Source organism: Dasypus novemcinctus, chromosome 5 (genome assembly GCF_030445035.2).
Source record: "Dasypus novemcinctus isolate mDasNov1 chromosome 5, mDasNov1.1.hap2, whole genome shotgun sequence".
Lineage (NCBI taxonomy): Eukaryota > Metazoa > Chordata > Mammalia > Cingulata > Dasypodidae > Dasypus > Dasypus novemcinctus.
The window spans coordinates 93,478,357-93,498,747 of NC_080677.1; the positions used below are offsets into that span (position 1 = coordinate 93,478,357).

General features: G+C 40.6%; 1 protein-coding gene across 8 annotated transcripts in view; it reads left to right on the forward strand.

Moving 5' to 3' along the window:
- Positions 1-20,391, forward strand: part of ST7 (suppression of tumorigenicity 7) — a 318,541-nt gene that overhangs the window by 277,194 nt on the left and 20,956 nt on the right. For all 8 annotated transcript variants that reach the window (XM_058297257.2, XM_058297256.2, XM_058297255.2 and 5 more), the window contains one exon: positions 20,081-20,231. In XM_058297257.2, the coding sequence (XP_058153240.1) occupies positions 20,081-20,231 (151 nt within the window). The remainder of the gene's footprint in view (positions 1-20,080; positions 20,232-20,391) is intronic.

Here is a 20,391-nt window from a genome sequence, read left to right on the forward strand (position 1 = left end):
GTCCTGAATACTGGGACAAAAACCTGGGTTCAAGTTCTGGCTGTCATTTCTAGCCATGTGACCTTGGGCTTAGCTTCTCTGATCCCATCTTTAAAATGAAGATAAAAATATGAGGCCTGGGAAGCAGCTGTAGCTCAAGCAATTGAGCTCCTGTTTAGCATATGGAGGGACCCGGGTTCCATCCCTGGGACCTCCTGTTAAAAAAAGAAAAAAGTTGTCCTAGGCCTGCACAGAATTCTACACAGTGTGGAGAGGTGCAGGCCCCCGTGCAGCAAAGCAACGCACCAAAAAGGCAATGACACAACTAAACAAGACCAAAAAAAAAAAAGGCTAACTAGCCTTCTATGATAAAGATCAAATGAGATGACAAATTAAAGTTCTTTGAACATGCTTGAGCATGGTATATTTGAAAATGTATTAAAATTTTTGATATTTGATTGGCTGGAGGCCCCTCAAAGTTAGGTACCAGGTCTTAACTTTTCGGATTAAACTGCACAGAGCCTTGTAATCCTGGGGCACAAGGTGGAAAATCTATACAATACTTGTTTGTTAGGTATTTTGATTGAAGCAGTCATTTTATTCAAAGATAATTGTCTAAAATAGGTAGTTGAGCCTCTGGAAGAGTGTTAAAAGCCCTAAGGAATAGCTTAAGACCTCAGTGGAAGAATTTGACTCAGTCAACCATCACTCCACCCTCAAAATGAAATTCTTCTGAGAGTGGAAATATTTAAAACTCTGATTTCACTCTACTTTCTAATCATAAACTAAGAGAAGGTAGGGTACCTAGGTAAACTGATTCTCCACCAGTCTGCTTTGTTGGTGATTAGGCTATGGATGGAAACATGTTTTTACAGCTTCTACATCTATTAATATTTCCACGAAAGGGCTCAGTGAGTCACTGGCTTCATATATTCAGAATTAACCACAAACCTCTGGTACTCATATACTATATGAAAGGTACTACAAACATCTTTTTAAACAAATTCTGCTTTTTTATTGAACTAGTAGTTTATACTTAAGCAAATGTACAGATACAAAATGGAGCCTTTGCAGGCAGCAAATTGGTCTTAATTTAATGAGGCATTAATGAAGAATATAGACTCTTGGACTCTTAATGTGAGCAGAAGCCTTGAAGCTTATCTAGGTAAACTTCTCATCCTAAACTTGATTCTCCTCATAATGATATTATAGTAATCATTTTTATTATTGGTTTCTATTGAATGTTTACTATGTGTAGCAGTTTGATATGGTTCATGAATTCCAAAAAAAGATATTGGATTATATTTGTAAACTGATCTGTACCTGGGTATGATTAAATTATGATAAGGGCTTTGATTGGGCTATGTCAGTACAGTGTTGAGTTCTCCCACTGAGGGGGAGGACTCACAGATAAAAAACATGATAAAGGACAGAATTGGATATTTGATATTGGAGTTTTGATGCTGGAGTCTTGAGCTGGAGCCCCAGGAAGTAAGCACACAGAAGAGGAAAGGGACGCAAACTCCAGGAAGAGAGAAACCCTGAGTCCAGAGGGAAGGAAGCTCTGGGAAGAGAAGAACTCTGAGCCTGAAGAGAAGCAAGCCGTGGGAAGAGAGGAACCCAGAGTTCCTGAACCCTGGCAGATGTTGGCAGCCATCTTTCTCCATCACATGGCAAAAAACTTTTGTGAGGGAAGTAATTTATGTTTTATGGCCTGATAACTGTAAGATTCTACCCCAAATAAATACCCTTTATAAAAACCAACTTATTTTTGCATCAGCACTCCTCTGACTGATTAATACAGAATTTGATACAAAGGAATAAGGAAGTATTTTTGCAATTACCAAAATGCTGGAGGGAAACGGACTTTGGCCCAGTGGTTAGGGCGTCCGTCTACCACATGGGAGGCCCGCGGTTTAAGCCCCGGGCCTCCTTGACCCGTGTGGAGCTGGCCCATGCGCAGTGCTGATGCGCGCAAGGAGTGCCGCGCCACGCAGGGTGTCCCCCGCGTAGGGGAGCCCCACGCGCAAGGAGTGCACCCATAAGGAGAGCCACCCAGCGCGAAGGAGGGAGCAGCCTGCCCAGGAATGGCGCCGCCCACACTTCCGGTGCCGCTGACGACAACAGAAGCGGACAAAGAAACAAGAAACAAGACGCAGCAAAAAGACACAGAAAACAGACAACCGGGGGAGGGGAGGGGAATTAAATAAATAAAAAATAAATCTTTAAAAAAAAAAAAAACAAAATGCTGGAATGGTTTTATAAAGGGGTAAGGGATATTTTTTGGAGGAATTGTAAGATGCTTAGTAGAAAAGACCTACAGTGCTTTGAAGAGACTGTTGATAGTACTATGGACTCTAAATAGACTTTTCATGATAGCTTAGAAGTAAATAATGAAACTATGATTGGAAACTGGAGGAAAGGTGATCCATGTTTTAAAGTTACAGAGAACTTAGCAAGATTAACTCCTGGTGTTTTATGGGAGGCAGAATTTGAAAATGGCAAGCCTGGGCATTTAGCTGAAGAACATTCCAAAGTAAACCCGGAGAATATGGCTTGGCTTCTCCTCATAGCTTATAGCAAAATGCTAGACGAGAGAAATATGCTGAGGACTGAACTGTTTGGCACAAAGAAACCAAACAGATTCTGGAAATTCCAAGCCCCTGGAAATCAAGCTCCCAGAAGATAGTGCCCCATTTGAAGACTTAACTAAACTTGGAACTTGTAAATCAGGATTGAAGATGCAGTTATCTAGGAAAGACTTGTGGAAAGTCTTACTGTCTGATGGCTTGGATCCCTGCTTCTTGCATGCTAAATCAACAAGCTTTTTGAGAGAGCTATATGAACAAAACCACTGTCAGCTTGGACTAAAAGGGACACAAAAGGAGAGATTGAAGGAGAAACAGCTTTAAGAGGAAAACCATTGAAGCTGATATCTGAAATTAAGACATTACCTTGGGCCAAGAGAGGAACCCCACCTATGTGTACAGAGAGGGTGAGTTTGCCCCAGCAATTGAAGAAGTTGGATATTCCCACATAATGTTTGGGGAGAGTTTTGCTGCCCCAGGGTACAGAGAAAGTGGAGCACATTCCTCCAGGATTAGGGCAGTTAAGTTGAGCACCCCATAGACATGAGAGGGGTGCATCTGTCCCCCATGGATTAGGGAAGGCCAGGTGGTTAGCTTGTGGCTCTCAGAGAGCTGAGCCTGTATGCCAAAGGTTAGGAAGGATGTTGCCTTCACCTCGCTGTACTAGGGGGGGTTAAGTCTCTAACCCAAAGATTAGGTAAGGCATGGCAATCACCGCAATACTCTTGGAGGGTGAGGTGTAGGGCTTGAGCGACACCCAGATACCTGAGGAGGGTGGAACCAAGAATAAGGCCATTGTGCAAGCCTGTGGAAAGGGTGGCTCCACTTAGACAACAAGGAGAAGAAACCATCACTTTAAGAATGACCCTCAGACTTTGAAATAGAATGGAAGATGCCCTGCAAGTTTACTGAACTGTTCTGGACCCGTAACTCATGTTTCCCTCCCACATTCTCCTTATTGTAATGAAAATGTTTATCCTTTGTCTGTCCATTTGTGTATTGGAAGCAGATAAATTGTTTTGTAAGTTTCAGAGGTCTATAGCAGATGGGACTTTGCTCCAAACTGTATTTCTTTGAAATGATTGCAGTATGATTCTATACTTAGCACTGCTACTGATTTAAGTTGTTTTTTTTTTTAATATTGTAATGTCTTTTTGGAATTCAGAGGGTGGAGTGTAGCAGTTTGATATGGTTCATGAATTACAAAAATAGATATTGGATTATGTTTGTAAACTGGTCTATACCTGGGTGTGATTAAATTATGATTATGGCTTTGATTGGGTCATGTCAGTAGGGTGTTGAGTCCCCATCCCTTGATGAGTGGGAACTCACAGATAAAAGACATGGCAAGAGACAGAGTTGGAGTTTTTGATATTGGAGTTTTGATTCTGGAGTCTTGAGCTAGAGCCCTGGGAAGTAAGCACACACAGGAGCTTGGTTGTGAGGAAAGAGAAGCAAGCCCCAGAAAGGGAGGAACCCAGGTAGTCTGAACCCTGGCAGACGTTGGCAGCCATCCTGCTCCAACACATGGCAAAAGACTTTCATGAAGAAAGTAACTTAACACTTTATGTCCTGGTAACTGTAAGTTTCTACCTCAAATAAATGCCCTTTATAAAAACGAACCAATTTCTGGGATTTTGCATCAGCAACCCTCTGACTGACTAATACTATGTGTAAAGCATAGTGCTAATTGAAATATATATATATATATATAAAATCTCATTTATTTTTCATAAGAACACTATGAGGTGTTTTATGCTATTATCTGTGCTACATAAATGAGGGCACTGAGGTTTCTGAGAGGTTAAGTAACCTGCTCACACAGCAGGTAAATGGCAGAGCATGAACTGAATCTGGGTTGTCTGACTCTTAAACATCACCCTTCACTGGCTCCCACATCCCACCAGGTGGCCATCCAGTCTAGGCTTGAACCCTTTCCCAAGGCATGCCATTCCTTATGGACAGTTCAAATAATTTCAAGATAGTAGCATTTCTTAAACACTTCTGTCACTTCTTTTTCCCTATTATAGAAGTGATCTGTGGCCCACCATAGGAATTTTCAGTATCTACATACTTGTTTTACCTAATTATATTCTGCTCAGAGAGAAAAAAGTTAACATAATAACTGAGAACTGCCTTCCCTACATTTCCAGCTTAGTTTTCAGTTGGTATCTCACTCAGCAAGGGTACGTAGGTAATACTTCAATATCCAGTGATGAATATTAGTTATTCTTAGGAACTCTCTTCACCTAAGAGTGTTGCTCCTAACCAAACCTCAGGGCTGTGAAAAGAAAATAGAAAGCCACAATTTCTGTTCTGAAGGAGAGCTTCGTAAGTAGTCAGATCCTAAATACTAGGATTTCTGAAGTTTTATATCCCAGCAGATTAGTAAGGAGAGAGCAGTCACATAGACTCATCATTACAAATCATTTCGTGTCACTCCCTTCCTGAGGAACAGTGACTGTGTCGCTTATACCTACAGAAGAAGGTAAAATTTTGGGGGGTTAGTTTTTCAGGACCGTTCATAACCTGACCCAATTTATTTTTCATTTTTTCCAGCTTCATTTAACAGTCTGTTCATCATTCCAGAAACACCCTCCTCCTCCCCTTTCCTCTTTGCTTCCTCTGAGGAAAACCTGCTCATCTTTCACCCACCCCACCATTAAAAGTCACCACTAGGAAGCATGTACCTTCCTGTTCTCCTTCCTCACCAGCACAATCAGTCAACCGCCTCTGTGTCTCTCACTTCCAACAGTGCATTGATTATGTGCATGCTGCTTCTACACCTTTTTAGGGATGATTGGGCATAGCCACAGGGGCCATGTATCCCACCACCTAGCGCAGTGACAGCATCTGGCTGTCCCTACTTTAATTTGATGTTTCCTAAGCATTTACTCTCAACCGCAAGAGGAGGAGAAAAACTCTTTTCAGTGTTAGTGTCTTAATCATTCTTCAAGAACTGGATATACTGTTCAAGATGATAAATCTCTAGTCCATTATAGGATGCTTTCCATTTAAAGAGATTAACATAGGAACTTTGCATGTAAATGGCATTAGGAGTATTCTCTCTCTCGCTCTCACTTTTTTTTTTAAAGAAAATTTCACTTGTGGTGATAGATGAAGGGTTACCCTTATCTTGATTCTGCACCCTCATTTCTGTATCATTGTAATTTATTGGATTTTTGGCTTTGGCTTTTTCTTCCACTCTTCTTTAAGAATTTAGAGATTTACATTTGGGGCAGGAAGGCATTTCAATCAGTGATTCATTTCCTTATACAGATCTGAGTTAAACAGTGTGCATGTACTTTTAGTGTGCTGCATCTATATGGCAAGGCTTTCCCTGTACATTGGCTCCTTCAGGGTGCTAAAGATAAACTTTCATTTTCTGACCAGTTTCCAAAAAGTGAATAAATTATTGGTTTGCTATAAGCAATATTAGGGGTTTTTTTCCTCTGCATTCTTTCACATTGACTTTATGGTGGGTGTTAGAAATATATTTATTGTGTCTAGGGAAGAGTATTCTGATTTGCAGAGTTCTATGATTTGAAAAATTTAACCACTGTTTTAATGTTAAAGTCCAAGCATTTTATCCATCTGTGCTCAGGTGCTTTATAAATATTCTAAGTAACTGTTTCCTGGATAATTTAACTTCTTGAGTCCTCTGCTGTAGGATATCAGATGGTAGCCAAATCCTGAATGAACCTCTTTGGGCATAGAGACTTTTTGGTATTTAAGATTATTTCCTTAGGATAGATTTACAGAATTGGAATTACTAACCAAGTATAGAAGCACTTTAAGGCTCTCAATACTTACTGCTTACAAAAAAAAGATTGCAACAGTTCTTACTGTCCTCAGTAGGCAACTCCTTATTTACCATTTCATCATGCTCTCACCACCATTGAGCAGTTTGTTTAAAAAAAAGAGGGGGAAGCGGACTTGGCCCAATAGATAGGGTGCCTGCACCACATGGGAGGTCCACGGTTCAAACCCCGGGCCTCCTTGACCTGTGTGGAGCTGGCCCATGCTCAGTGCTGATGTGCACAAGGAGTGCTGTGCCACGCAGGGGTGTCCCCCATGTAGGAGAGCCCCACGTGCAAGGAGTGCGCCCCATAAGAAGAGATGCCCAGCGTGAAAGAAATTTCAGCCTGCCCAGGAATGGCGCCGCACACACGGAGAGCTGACACAACAAGATGACACAACAAAAAGAGACACAGATTCCTGGTGCCGCTGATAAGGATAGAAGCGGTCACGGAAGAACACACAGAAAATGGACACAGAGAGCAGACAACTGGGGTGGGGTAAGGAGAGAAATTTAAAAAAATAAATCTTAAAAAAAAAAAGAGGGAAGCGGGTTTGGCTCAACTGAGAGAGTGTCCGCCTACCACATGGGAGGTCCAGGGTTGAAACGCAGGGCCTCCAGACCCGTGTAGTGAGCTGGCCCACATGCAGTGCTGATGCACACAAGGAGTGCCATGCAGGGGTGTCCCCCGCATAGGGGAGCCCCAAGCACAAGAAGTGTGCCCCATCTGGAGAGCCGCCCAGCATGAAAAAAGTGCAGCCTGCCCAGGAGTGGCGCCGCACACATGGAGAGCTGACACAGCAAGATGACGCAACAAAAAGAGACACAGATTCCTGGTGCTGTTGCAAGAATCCAAGTGGGCACAGAAGAACACACAGTAAATGGACACAGAGAGAAGACAACTGGGGGGAGGGGGAAAGGGAGAGAAATTTTAAAAATAAAAAATAAAAAGAAGCAAGGGGGAAACGTGGCTCAACCTACTAGGCTCCCATCTACCATATAGGAAGTTCAGGTTTTGATGCCCAGGATGTTCTGGTGAGGGCAAGCTGGCCCATGCGGAGTGCTGGCCCATGCTAGAATGCCGCCCCATGCAGGAATGCCCCCAGCATGGGAATGCCAACCAGCACAGGAAACCACCCCATGTAGGAGTGCCAGCCGATGCGGAGAGCTGGCACAGCAAGATGACACAACAAGAGACACAGAGGAGAGAAAATAAGAAGATGTAGCAGAACAGGGAGTTGACGTGGTATAAGAGAGTAATCACCTTTCTCCCATTCCAGAAGGTCCCAGGATTGGTTCTCAGAGCCACCTAATGAGAATACAAGCAGACACACAGTGAATGGACACAGAGAGCAGACAATGGGGGAACAGGGGAATGGGGAGAGAAATAAATAAAGTCTAAAAAAAAAAGAAGAAAAACAAAAACTTTTATGATTTTATTAAGTACAAATGGAATTTTGTTTTTTTAGTTTGCATTTCTTTAACACTACTAGTAAGATAGAACATTGTTAGCCATGTATATTAATTTTTTCCTGAATTGTCAGACCCGTTATTTAGAATGCCTATAATTACTAGGAAAAAAAAAAAACATTAATTATAATGAAAGAGCAAGAGATAGTGACACAAAGGTAGGCAGAGTTATGAGGTATAGTTGAAAAGTGTTTAGAACAACTCCCATTACTTCCTGTCCATGAGATCAGAGGCAACTCTGAGGGGACTCAATTAGCTTCCTGCTCATTTCCTTTTTGATAAGATGTAGATAAGAATAGCAGCCTAGGGCTGATAAAAAGTAAATGGAATTATGTTATGCAACTCATCCAGTCCATAGTATGTGCTCAATACCTATCAGCTTCTTCCTCATCTTTCCTTTTTACCTGCAGCTCCATTTCTCAACTTGTAGCCTGGGTCAAAGTAGAGGCTACCTAGAATCATGCACTAACAGGTACTTCTTGGGCTACCCTCCCCTGAAGAACAACAACCAGAGAGTGAGTAAGGATAGTTGACACTGCAATGTCTCTGACCTCGAGTCCCCACAAGGTCCTTCAGGCCTCCATGCCTTAGGTTGTTCTTACAGCATATTTGAATTACTTTTTACTTAACCAGTATTACTCTGCTTTAACAGAATAACCTGGAGGCATCCCCAACTTTTACCTCATCTATGTCTTGGCTCTATGACATCTTCCTAGTATCCATCAGCTTCTGTATTCTCCATGTGTTCATTTCTGCAGCAGAGTCCTTTTCCCTTACAACATGGCATTCAACGAACAGTTATTGAGCCCCTACTATATGACAGGCACTAGGGCACTTGCAACAACATGTTCTGTTCCGTCAAGGGGCACCCCAGTCATTGAGAATACAGACAAGGCAATGCTCTATGAGGTAGACAGGGTGCTACAGGACCACATAAAAGAGGGGACAGGTATCCAGCTGCACCTCAGAGCTGGGGAAGATAGCCTGGGATGCTCTGCAACTCCTTAAAGCCAAATCCTATGCTTTACTCTTAAAAATATTCTCCAAGTGTGCAGCATTGTGGGGTTGATCTGTATATAAAACACACAAGTCTCCCACTCATCTCTGAAAACCTTGCGCATGGTGGTCACCAGAACTGAACCCTCTGGATACAAGAGTGAAGGAAGGCTTGGCAAGTCACGTCCTCATTCTTGAGCAGTACACGTTGTTTTCCTTATAATACATTCTCACATGAAACCTTAAATAAAACTAGTCAATGTCGAACTGCTCTCTTTGAAACTGGGAAGAGAAGGCTGGTAGCCCAGCAGCCTTTCTGCATGCATACAGTTGAGAAAGTAACAGATGAGGAACCTGCCTCCCCTACTCCCCTTCCCCCAAGGCAAATCCCAAACTCTTGAGCTCCCACCCATTGAACAGGAGCTCTCACACCCACTCTGAGCAGCCAGGAACAGGCTGAGGGAGCCAGTAACGGACACTTAGAATTGTTGGGTGTTGTGGATGGAGCTTTTGAGGGAGAAAATCACCAGCACCAATGGAGAAAGCTTTTATCTTAATCTCCCTGAAATCTCAGAGCTATTAAACCATACATTCTTCTTAGTCCCAGTCCAGGGGACAGCAGAGGGAGCAGAGATTAGTCCCTGCAAGTGTTGAGGGAAAGAACCTTGCCATACCTGAAACTTTTTTTTTTTAACCAAAAGGCAGCCTGAGCCTGGCAGAATATTGAGATGCATACCAAGCCTAATAGATATTTGTTTTTAAATTTATAGATCTAGGAGTGTGGATAGTCATGAGAAAATAGAGAAGAGAGAATGAAGAAGGTTATAACAGAAATACATTCCCATTAAAAATTATATTTAAAAGAAAACAACCTCATCTAATATTATCTAGAAATTGTAATTTCATGGGGATTTCAAGAGACTGATGAAGAGAAATATCCTGGTAATCATATAAGCTAATGGAATATCCACAGGACACTTGTAATGATGGAAATTCTATTTCATGCAAACACTGAAGCAATCCTCTCTTTATATCTTGGTAAGGTAGATTGACAGAGTATAAAATTGCTTCTTAATCCAATTTAGGAAACAAAATGTGTAGTGGGTTTTATCATTCAAAAATGTTTGAAGCATGGAAGCAGAAACTCAAAATGCTCTGTCCAGATTGTTTATGATATTGTATATCAGTGGCACATTTCAGAAATATTATTTCCATAGAAATGTCTTTGAATGGAGTAATATTTTGTTCCAAAGCTTTTTTGGATTACAGTAAGGAGTATGTATTGTGGAAATATGACCCAGAGGGAAAGTAGCAGAAACTAATTTTTAGCTACATTTTTCAGGAATAGAAAATGTTTGAGGTCTCTTTCTTAAAAAAAAATCACTTCAGTAGTTCCCCACTCCCCCAAGTCACCAGACCCTTTGACCTCTTCTCAAGCGTCATTCTATTTCAACTCTCCTCAACATTATCTTGGCTCTATGACACCTTTTCTCTGTCTCATTCTTGCATCTCAGCACTTTTACACTTGTGTCTTTTCCTCTCCTGCCCACCCCTTCATATTGGTTCTCTAGGAACCTATATTCACTGTCCTCTCCTCTCTCGAAGCTCTGCTTGGGAGATCTCATGCTCTCTCCAACTGCTTCAGGTTCTGCCTCTGGCCCGGAACATCCAAATCTGTGTCCCCAGTGTCTCTCCCAAGCTCAAATCCTACACACTCAGATTTCTGATCATCTCTCCAGGATTGTGTTCTGTAGGCACTTTAAACTGACTTTATCTTCCTACTTCTCCTAAGCCTCTTCTTCCATTAGTGTCTTTATCTTAGCTCATGATCTCACATTATTCTAGTTTCCTAAACTAAAAATTTCACAATCATTCCTTCTCTCCCATTTCTTTTCTTGTCACCCTTCTCCTAGACCACAGCAGGGGCTTTCTAAGGCTTTGGAGATTTCAGTCTCTTCTCTCTGTCCAGTGGTCCTCCACATGATTTGCCCATTTCTTTCAAAAACACTGCCCCAATTAACTTCCCAGTTACCTGCTACAAAGTTTTCAAATTATCTTCCCAAGAGCCATAAGCCTCTTTTGTGTCCCTTCCCGGGATTCACTTTGTTTCTCATCAATTTCACTTATTCTGTTTTATGTTTCTTCTTTCCTTTGAGCAGATCACTCTTTGTCTAAACATTTGAAAACCACTTAGGAACTCAGGGAATAGGTAACACTCTGGAGCCTATCATGCATGGCTTTGTACAACCTACTTTTCCAGCTTTACTTCCTTAGAGAGTAGCATAAAACTTGAGTTCAGATGCAGATTCCATCATATGCTGTTTGTGCAAGTGTTAATAAATCACTTAACTTCCAAAAGCCTCCATTTCCTTGTCTTTAAAATAGAAATATTAATATTACCTCTCTCACAGAGTTGTTGCAAAGATTAACTGAGATAATGGGTGGCATGTGTTTGGTCAATCCATTGGTGATTACTATCATGTTAGTACTCAAGTACCATCAGATGATACCTTTTTGTATCTGGCTTCACTCAACATATTGTCCTCCAGGTTCATCCATGTTGTCATATGTTTTACGACTTCATTTCTTCTCACAGCTGCATAATATTCATCATGTGAATAGACTACAGTTTGTTTATCCATTTATCTGTTGATGGACACCTGGGTTGTTTCCAACTTTTGGCAATCGTGAATAATGTTGCTATGAACATCAGTGTGGAGATGTCTGTTTGTGTCACTGCTCTCAGTTCTTCTGGGTATATATCTAGTAATGGTATTGCAGGGTCACATGGCAAGTCTATATTCAACTTCTTTAGGAACTGCCAAATGGTCTTCCACAGTGGTTGTACCATTCTGCATTCCCACCAACAGTGAATAAGTGTTCCTATCTCTCCACACCTTCTTCAACATTTGTAGTCCTCTGTCTTTTTAATAGTGGCCATTCTATGGGAAGCGGACTTGGCCCAGTGGTTAGGGCATCCGTCTACCACGTGGAAGGTCTGTAGTTCAAACCCCAGGCCTCCTTGACCTGTGTGGCGCTAGCCCATGCACAATACTGATGTGTGTGCAAGGAGTGCCGTGCCATGCAGGGGTGTCCCCCGCATAGGGGAGCCCCATGTGCAAGGGGTGCACCCCACACGCAAGGAGTGCGCCCCGTAAGGAGAGCCTCCCAGCGCAAAAGAAAGTTCAGCCTACCCAAGAATGGTGCGGCACACATGGAGAACTGACACAGCAAGATGATTCAACAAAAAGAGACACAGATTCCTGTGCTGCTGACAACAACAGAGGTGGACAAAGAAGAACACACAGCAAAATGGACACAGAGAACAGACAACTGGGGTGGGGGAGGAGAGAAATAAATAAATAAATCTTTAAAAAAAAAAACAAATATGAGAATGTTCTCTCATGAACTATAACAAATATATAATAAAAAAATAGTGGTGATTCTAATAGGTGTGAAATGATATCTCATTTAGTTTTGATTTGCATTTCCCTAATTGCTAATGATGTTGAACATTTTTTCATGTGGTTTTTTTTTTTCACCATTTGTATTTCTTCTTTGGACAAATGTCTATTCAAGTCTTTTGCCCATCTTTAATAGGTTGTCTGTCTTTTTATTGCTGAGTTGTAGCATCTCTTTATATATCCTGGATATTAAATCCTTATCTGACATGTGATTTCCAAATATCTTCTCTCATTGAGTGGGCTGCCTTTTCACCCTTTTGACAAAGTCCTGGGAGGTGCAAAAGTGTTTAATTTTGAGGGGGTCTCATTTATCTATTTTTTCTTTTGTTGCGCATGCTTTGGGTATAAGGTCCAAGAAACCAACACCTACTACAAGGTCTTGAAGATGTTTCCCTAATTTACCAGATGATACCTTTTGATGCTTTGAATTCACTGCCCATACTTGTTCCTGGCCTGCAACTCCCCTTTTCATCTTCTTTGCATGTCAAAATCTTCCTTGGTATACTTTTTCTGTAATACCTTCTTATATACAATGGTCCCCATTCACTTCCTTAGTTTATAGTATGTAAGTCTCATTAAGGCATTTGCCATGTTGAATTTTATTGTGTTTCTTTGACTCTACACATAAACACACAAGCCTGCAAAGATTATGGATTCACCAAGGCAGGGGCCTTGCTTGATTCACGTTCATGTGCTTGGGGTACGCTGTGGCAGTCCCTTACTATGTCCTTGGTGTAACCTGTGGGCACTCCCATGGACTTGCCCTGGGGTACACACTATGAGCTCCTATATTTTTCACATGAACCAAAGCAAAGTGATGGATAGGTAAGTGAACAGGAAGGTACCTTGTGACGAGGATCCCTGAGTGATAATGCAGATGACTAGATTTAATTTGGAAGTTCAGCTTTGCTTTGTGCTTGTTTCCATGTTGGTCAATTGGTGACTGCCAGTAGCCAGTTTTTTCAGTCGTTTAACAGTTGTTACTGTGGTAAAAATTTCCCAAGTACTTTAACCTAAAAACAGACTCACATACCCACAAACAAAAACTCAACTTGTATCTACAGCTAATTTGAACATTTTGATTTTTTATTAGCAAAAACAGCTACTATTTAGTGAGCGCTTATGTGCCAGGTACTATGGTAGATGTTTTACATATCTTATATACTTTTCAAGAAATGAAGCTGGCAAGATGTATGTTATTATTACTCCATTTTTAAGATGAACAAATTGAAGTTCAGAGAATTTAGTAATTGTCCAAGGTCTCTTACCTAAACAATAGAGCCAGGATTCAAACAGTGGTTCAAAGTAATACATGAGGACAGTTGAGGCAAGGGGACCTTGGCAATGAACATCTCATGGTCCATCATAGCATGACCTGAGGGGAGCTATGGTTGCTTGCATCTTGTGCTTGTATGTCTTACTGAGCCCAGGGAGTAGGCAACAATGAAAACTTGGAATATATAGCATCTCTTCCAAATAGCTTTATATAGCTTTATACAGCTTTATTCTCTGAACTCTTTACTTTTTTGTTTCTTTAAATCTTACCTGGGCTTGAAGCCTCTTTTACAACCATTTGCACTGAAGTACATGCAAAAAAGCTGCTGTCTGCAGTGACCTTTTGTCTGAATGCTTTGTTTTGTGTGTTTTTGATGCAAGTTTAGAAATTAGGTTTGTATTTTTATATATAATATACCTTTGTGTATTAGTCTGCTGAAGGGGTGCTGATGGGAAGAAACAGCAATGTTGGCTTTTATAAAGGGTATTTATTTATGGTAGAAGTTTACAGTTACAAGGCCTTAAAGTAACTCAGGTTACTTCCTCGCCTAACTCTGCTGCCACATGTTGAAGTGAGATGGTGGGCAACCTTGCCTAGTCTCTTCTTCCTTCTTCCTTTTAAGGCTCCATGGGCCCAGCTTCTTCCAATCTCAGCTGTAGGCCAGAGTGTTTGTTTCTTTCCGGGTCTTTTCAGCTACTCAGGTCTCTGGCCTCTTCAGCTGCAAACTATCAGGTGAATTGCTCAGCTCTCCAGAGCCCCAGGATCAAAGCTCTCTCCTCTGCTGTTTCTTTGGAGCTGTCTCCATTCCTGTGCCTCTTCTTCTGTCTTCTTAATCGAGTGTCCATTTATATAGCCCACTGAGGGGGCAGGAACTCAACATTGCATGTCATGATGATGTGGCCGAATCAAAGCCCTCATATTGATTTAATCAAATAAATGTAAAACCTTTTAATTTAAATCAATCAAAGGGTGCCATGCCCAAGGAACAGACCAGTTTACAAACATAATCAATATCTCTTTTTGGAATTCATAAATAATATCAAACTGCCACAATATGTAGTATACACACATAAACACCTACATATATATACTGCATACATTTAGAAAGAGAAAAATTAAACATGCTCCCTATAGAAAACTTGAAAAACACAGAAAAAACAAAAGAGAGATTGAGCTCCCATAATATGAAATATTTAACTACCACTAATATTCAATACGTGACTTTCCGATGTTTTTTTCATGCCTACCAATGCATTTTTATTACCAAAATCATAATTACTATGTATATTTCATGGTAGACAGATTTCTTTCCATTTAGCAATGTAGCATGAACATTTCTCCCTGTTAGTAAATATTTTCCCACTTCTGATCTTTTGGGGCAAATTGATAGCCATCCTCTAAAAGTGCCATAATTTATTTAACCTCTTCTTGCATATTTTGTTTATTCCCATCTTTTTGCTATGGTTATCTAATAATTTATGCTATTATTGGGGTTGAAAATTCCAAAGGGGGTATGAATTAATGATTTGGCATTAATATTGCTACAAAGGAATTATCATTGGGGTCATTTTCACTCAATTTATTATAGAATTATAAGACCTTAACAGTTAAAAGAGACCTAAGTTGTCACCTGGGGTACCTCTGATAGCCCAACCCTCTTCTGCAGCTTTCCTGACAGGTGAGCCAGCCTCTGTTCAAATAGCTCCAGTAGGCACTTCTCACACCAAAGACTAAAGCCCTCAATTCCTCTTTGTGTGTTTTAACTTTATATATATGCTCCTCTATTGGGCATAAGGGAGTAGACTCTGACACAAATAGATTTGAAAAGTTGCTTCCGAAATGTTTAGAAAAACTGTTCTTCAGAATCCTTATGATTTGAGAATCTGGGAAGGAAGTTAGATGGCAGGCAGGATCACGCAGAATGCTGGCTTAACTAATAGAAGCCAAATAATTATTATAGACAGGCAGAGGATTCTCTGATTTGTGAGCTGCAGTTATTCTAATTGATTTCTGCATATTTGTGGGTAGGGATCTGCCCTCTTCCATTTATTTTTCTCTTGACAAGTAAGATGTGAAATGTTGTTCCATGCATTTCTAATTTAAGTGCTGCACATGTTGAGAATTGATCTTGCCAGCCATCTTAAGCCTGGCCAAAAACATAACACATTGTTGTTATTAGCCTTCACCATTTGGTTAAGGCCAACATTGTGTTTGGAGCTATATAGAAGTATAAATCTTCTTTATAAGCATAACCTATTTCTGCCATAAAATAGATAAGATAAGAAGGCAGATAAATTTCCTTGGTGAGTTGCTAATTTCTAGACCAGGGATATTCATTTTGAAAGACTTATTAGGAAGTGAGATTTCAGTTTAATTCAACTTTAAAAAAAAAAAACTTGATGTGCAAGGCACTTTAGAATGTACAATAGGGGAAATAAAGATGAAGATGAAAAGGGTCATGCTTTTGAGAGTTTTATGATCCACTGAGAATAAAGATACACGGATAATTAGTATAAAGCCGTATGTAAAAAGTACATATAAACACAGATCAGAGGGAGCCCAGAGGAGAAACAGAGAATTACTTCACAGCCCACATTTGGGACTGCAGAAGATGGGACCTTTGAAGGCATATGCATCCCATTCAGCTGAATAAACCATCTCTCTCACACACATGTGTATTGCTATTTTTCAAATGAATGTAGAAGCCCTCGTGACCAAGAGTGGTTTTAAATGAACTTTTATTTCATTGCATTTATTGTAGCTTTTTGTTAAAATGTATATTTCAAACAGTAGATACTTTTACCTCCTATTGTGGGTATCTGTGAAATTCATGTTAAAAATTGGTCCAGTTACTTGAAAGATTGGAAACCACTGTCTGCAACAGCACTTTGCAATAGAACTTTCTGTGATAATAGAAATATTCTCTGTATTATCCATTATGGTAGTCACTAACTTCATGTGGCACTGGAGGACTTGAAATGTAAACAAATGGGACTGAAGAACTGAATTTTAAATTTTATTTGATTTTAATTAATCTCTATTTAAATAAACACATAGTAGAGACTACCATGTGGACAGTACAGATATTTTGTTGGTAATTTTCTTTTTTTTTTTTTAATTTCTCTCCCCTTCCCCCCCCCCCCAGCTGTCTGCTTTCTGTGTCCATTCACTGTGTGTTCTTCTGTGTCCGCTTGTATTCTTGTCAGCAGCACTGGGAATCTGTGTCTCTTTGTTGCATCATCTTGCTGTGTCAGCTCTCCATGTATACAACTCCACTCCTGGGCAGGCTGCACTTTTTTCACACAGGACGGCTCACCTTAGGGGGCGCACTCCTTGCACGTGGGGCTCCCCTATGCGGGGGACACCCCTGCATGGCACGGCACTCCTTGCACTAATCACTACTGCGCGTGGGCCAGCTTCACTACACAGGTCAGGAGGCCCTGGGTTTGAACCTTGGGCCTCCCATGTGGTAGGCAGACACTCTATCCATTGAGCCAAATCCACCTCCCAGTAATTTTCTAAAACCCCCCAAGTTTCCTTTACCCCACCCCTCCTAGTTTCTTTTGGTCTCTACCCACAATTGTGAGTGACCACCAGACCTGCTTCCTTATGGGTGCCCCTATTCCTGAAGGTTCTTTAGACCAAGAGTTCTTTCACAGATGGTTAACAGAACAATTTTGAAAGCCTTCCTAATCACAGATATAAAGGAAATGGTGACTATGCTTTTCTTTCAGCCACCATCCACTTCTCAGGGTCCCTGACGAGATTTTTGTATACCTGGAACATGGGCTAGTTGTTTTCATACAACATAATCCTTTTAAAATTGACTACTTGATAGGGAGGGAGCTGTAAATATTTATTAGAAACTTGGAAATCAAAATCTTATTCTAAGAATCTCATAAGGCAAGAAAGTTTTTCTCTCCTTTCCTTTGTTTTCCTGTTGATTATAAAGGGCAATAAATGGTCTTCCTTCTCTAACTTTCTCTGAAATAATTTTTTTCTTGATTGGCAGTAATTTTGTTTTTTTCAGTCCTTTTAAGTGTTTCTTTTTTTTTAAATAACACTTTTTAAAAATTAAAGTTAATAGATCACATAGAATGTTACATTAAAAAAACATGAGGTTCCCATATAACCCACACCCCACCCCCCACCCCATCATTTTTGTAAATTGTATTTTTTTGAAGATACATACATCACAAAAAGGTTACATTATAAAAAACATAAGAGATTCCCATATACCCTCCATCCCCCCACCCCACTCCTCCCACACCAACAACCTCCCCCATCTTTGTGGCACACCCATCACACTCAGCAAACACATTTTGAAGAACTGCTGCACCACATGGATAATAGTTTACCCTGAAGTTCACACTCTCCTCTGGTACATTCAGTGGGTTATGGCAGGATGTATAATGTATGGCAGTATCATTTAGGACAACTCCAAGTCCCAAAAAATGCTCCCTCATCACATCTCTTCTTCCCACTCCCTACCCTTAGCAACTACTGTGACCACTTTCTCCCTATCAGTGATACAATATCCTCTATTAGTAGTCACAATAGTTTTACAGTAAAATATCAGTCAGTCCACTCTAATCCATATTTTGTTCCTCCATTCTGTGGGCCCTGGGATAGTGATATCCACTCCACCTCTATATTGAGAGCCCTCTCTGAAATAATTAATACACTTCCCAGCAATTTAAAAGTTATACATCTTTCCCATGGTTCATAGTCTTGGGATCTTTTAAAACCACCACTGGCAGTGGCAAAGTACATGATAATGGCTTCACAAGAGGATAACTGGGTATCTCTGTGCATAAAATCTGCCTTTTTTATTTATAATGTGGTTGATATTCTTTATACACATATAGTGATACTTGGATTGCTAGATAAGTCTCTGTCATTATTTTTTCCCAAAAGATATTTGTCCTGCCCTGTTTTAAAAGATATAAGAGGAAAGCAGTAACTTGCAGAATCCAGAAAGGAACCCATGCTTGAGGAGCTCCCATCAAAATATTAAACAGCTTTCGTTGACTGGGCTGAGAGAGGTAGAAAGCCCTTCAAGAGAACATCCTGTCCCACCTCCACCCTCACCCCCATCCCCAGGTACCCCTTATCACTGCTCTCAGCAGTCCTCCAGTGTCTTACTGTTTTGAGGCCAGAGGCTTGGTAATTTCTTCACATATCAGACCCAAAGTGAGAAAAGGTTGAATTGCTGAACCAAGATGCCAGAATGTGACTGCTGGACTCCTGCTGGTAGGTGCACACTGGCATTGAGTGTGCCAACAGGAGAGGATGCTTGAAGGCAACTGGCAATGCCCAGAGCATATAAATCCACAGCTACGTGATCAGGAAAAACTGATATTTGTGTCATAATCTCCATTCTGTGTAATAGAATTCTTCCACTCTTCATCTTCTTTGATAAATTTCCAACAGCAGATAAATCCACAAGCCATTATTTCTGACATTAAAATTTTTGAACATCTCTTCTGATAGTGCTTCCTTTTGCCAAGTACTTCCCATTTTAATTAAAGACATCCCTCTATCGCCTCTTAACCTCCAATTTACAGGAGATACATGGGTTATTTTTGTTGCTATTGGGAGAGAGGGGGTGGTAGTGGTGGTGGTATGTGCATGTGTGTGCATGTGCAGGTTGGGAATGAACCAGGGAGGGGAGGTGGTAAGAAGGAATGGAACACAGGGAGAATGCCAGCCAGCATAGAGAAGTTTACATTTACAAATACTCCCCCTGTACCCACCCCCCAAAAAAAAAGGTTCCTAAGTTTGCTTCCCTTTTTATAATAAATACAGAAGAATAAACATAGTAACTGCCTTCTCTGAGCCCCCAGGAAGAATATTCATTCTTGACCTGTATTCCTACTTCCATCATAGCCGATAGGAACGAAGAGGCTAAAGCTGGGAATGAACACTCCAGTCATTGGGAAAGGATCTAGAAAAGCTTTGCAGTTTGGGCTCTGTACTGCTCCACTCCCTTGGGTCTTCCTATGCTCAAAATGCCACCCTATCTTCCTCCAGATCTGAGAAGCTATATGTAGCCCTGTATAGAAAAAATAATGGGCAGCGCTAGTCAATCTCAAGTCTCTCTAGTGTAGTTGGTTTAGTCACATCACTCTTAACCTTCATATGGCTGTTTTATGTATTTTCAGTATGGGTACAAAATTATACCAAAATTGTATGTCTTCTCAATGCTCCTTTATGCTTTTTGAGTCTATATCTATATCTATCTATATATATATTTCTTTGATTAGATTATTTTAGTCTGAAAGCCTCTGCTCTTCACTGTAGGAAACTAGTACAAGGCTATCATCTGTCAGCAAACTTTGAATTGCTGGATATTCTAATAATTGTCTTCAAGTGTAGTTATGAGGTTGCAGGTTTGAGGAAATGCTTATGAATGGTAGCTGTAGGGAGAGCAACTTCTCTATTTTCAATATTGAATTCCAAATTGCTATGTATTAACACGTCTGTCTTCTGCCTTTTTTTATTTCAGTACCTACTAGAAATGAAAAGCTTAATCCTTCCCCCAGAACATATCCTGAAGAGAGGAGACAGTGAAGCAATAGCATATGCGTTCTTTCATCTTGCGCACTGGAAGAGGGTGGAAGGGGCTTTGAATCTTTTGCATTGTACATGGGAAGGCAGTAAGTAATTTTCTTCCTTTGAAAAAAAATTAAAAGCAAGAAAAGGTGGTAAAACTGTTTTTACCCTGAGTGCTTATGATGAATAATGAAAATTTACATTATGTGTAGGTCTTCTTATCTGTGATGGCCCATCACTGAGAGACAGTTAATCTCTTAGGCT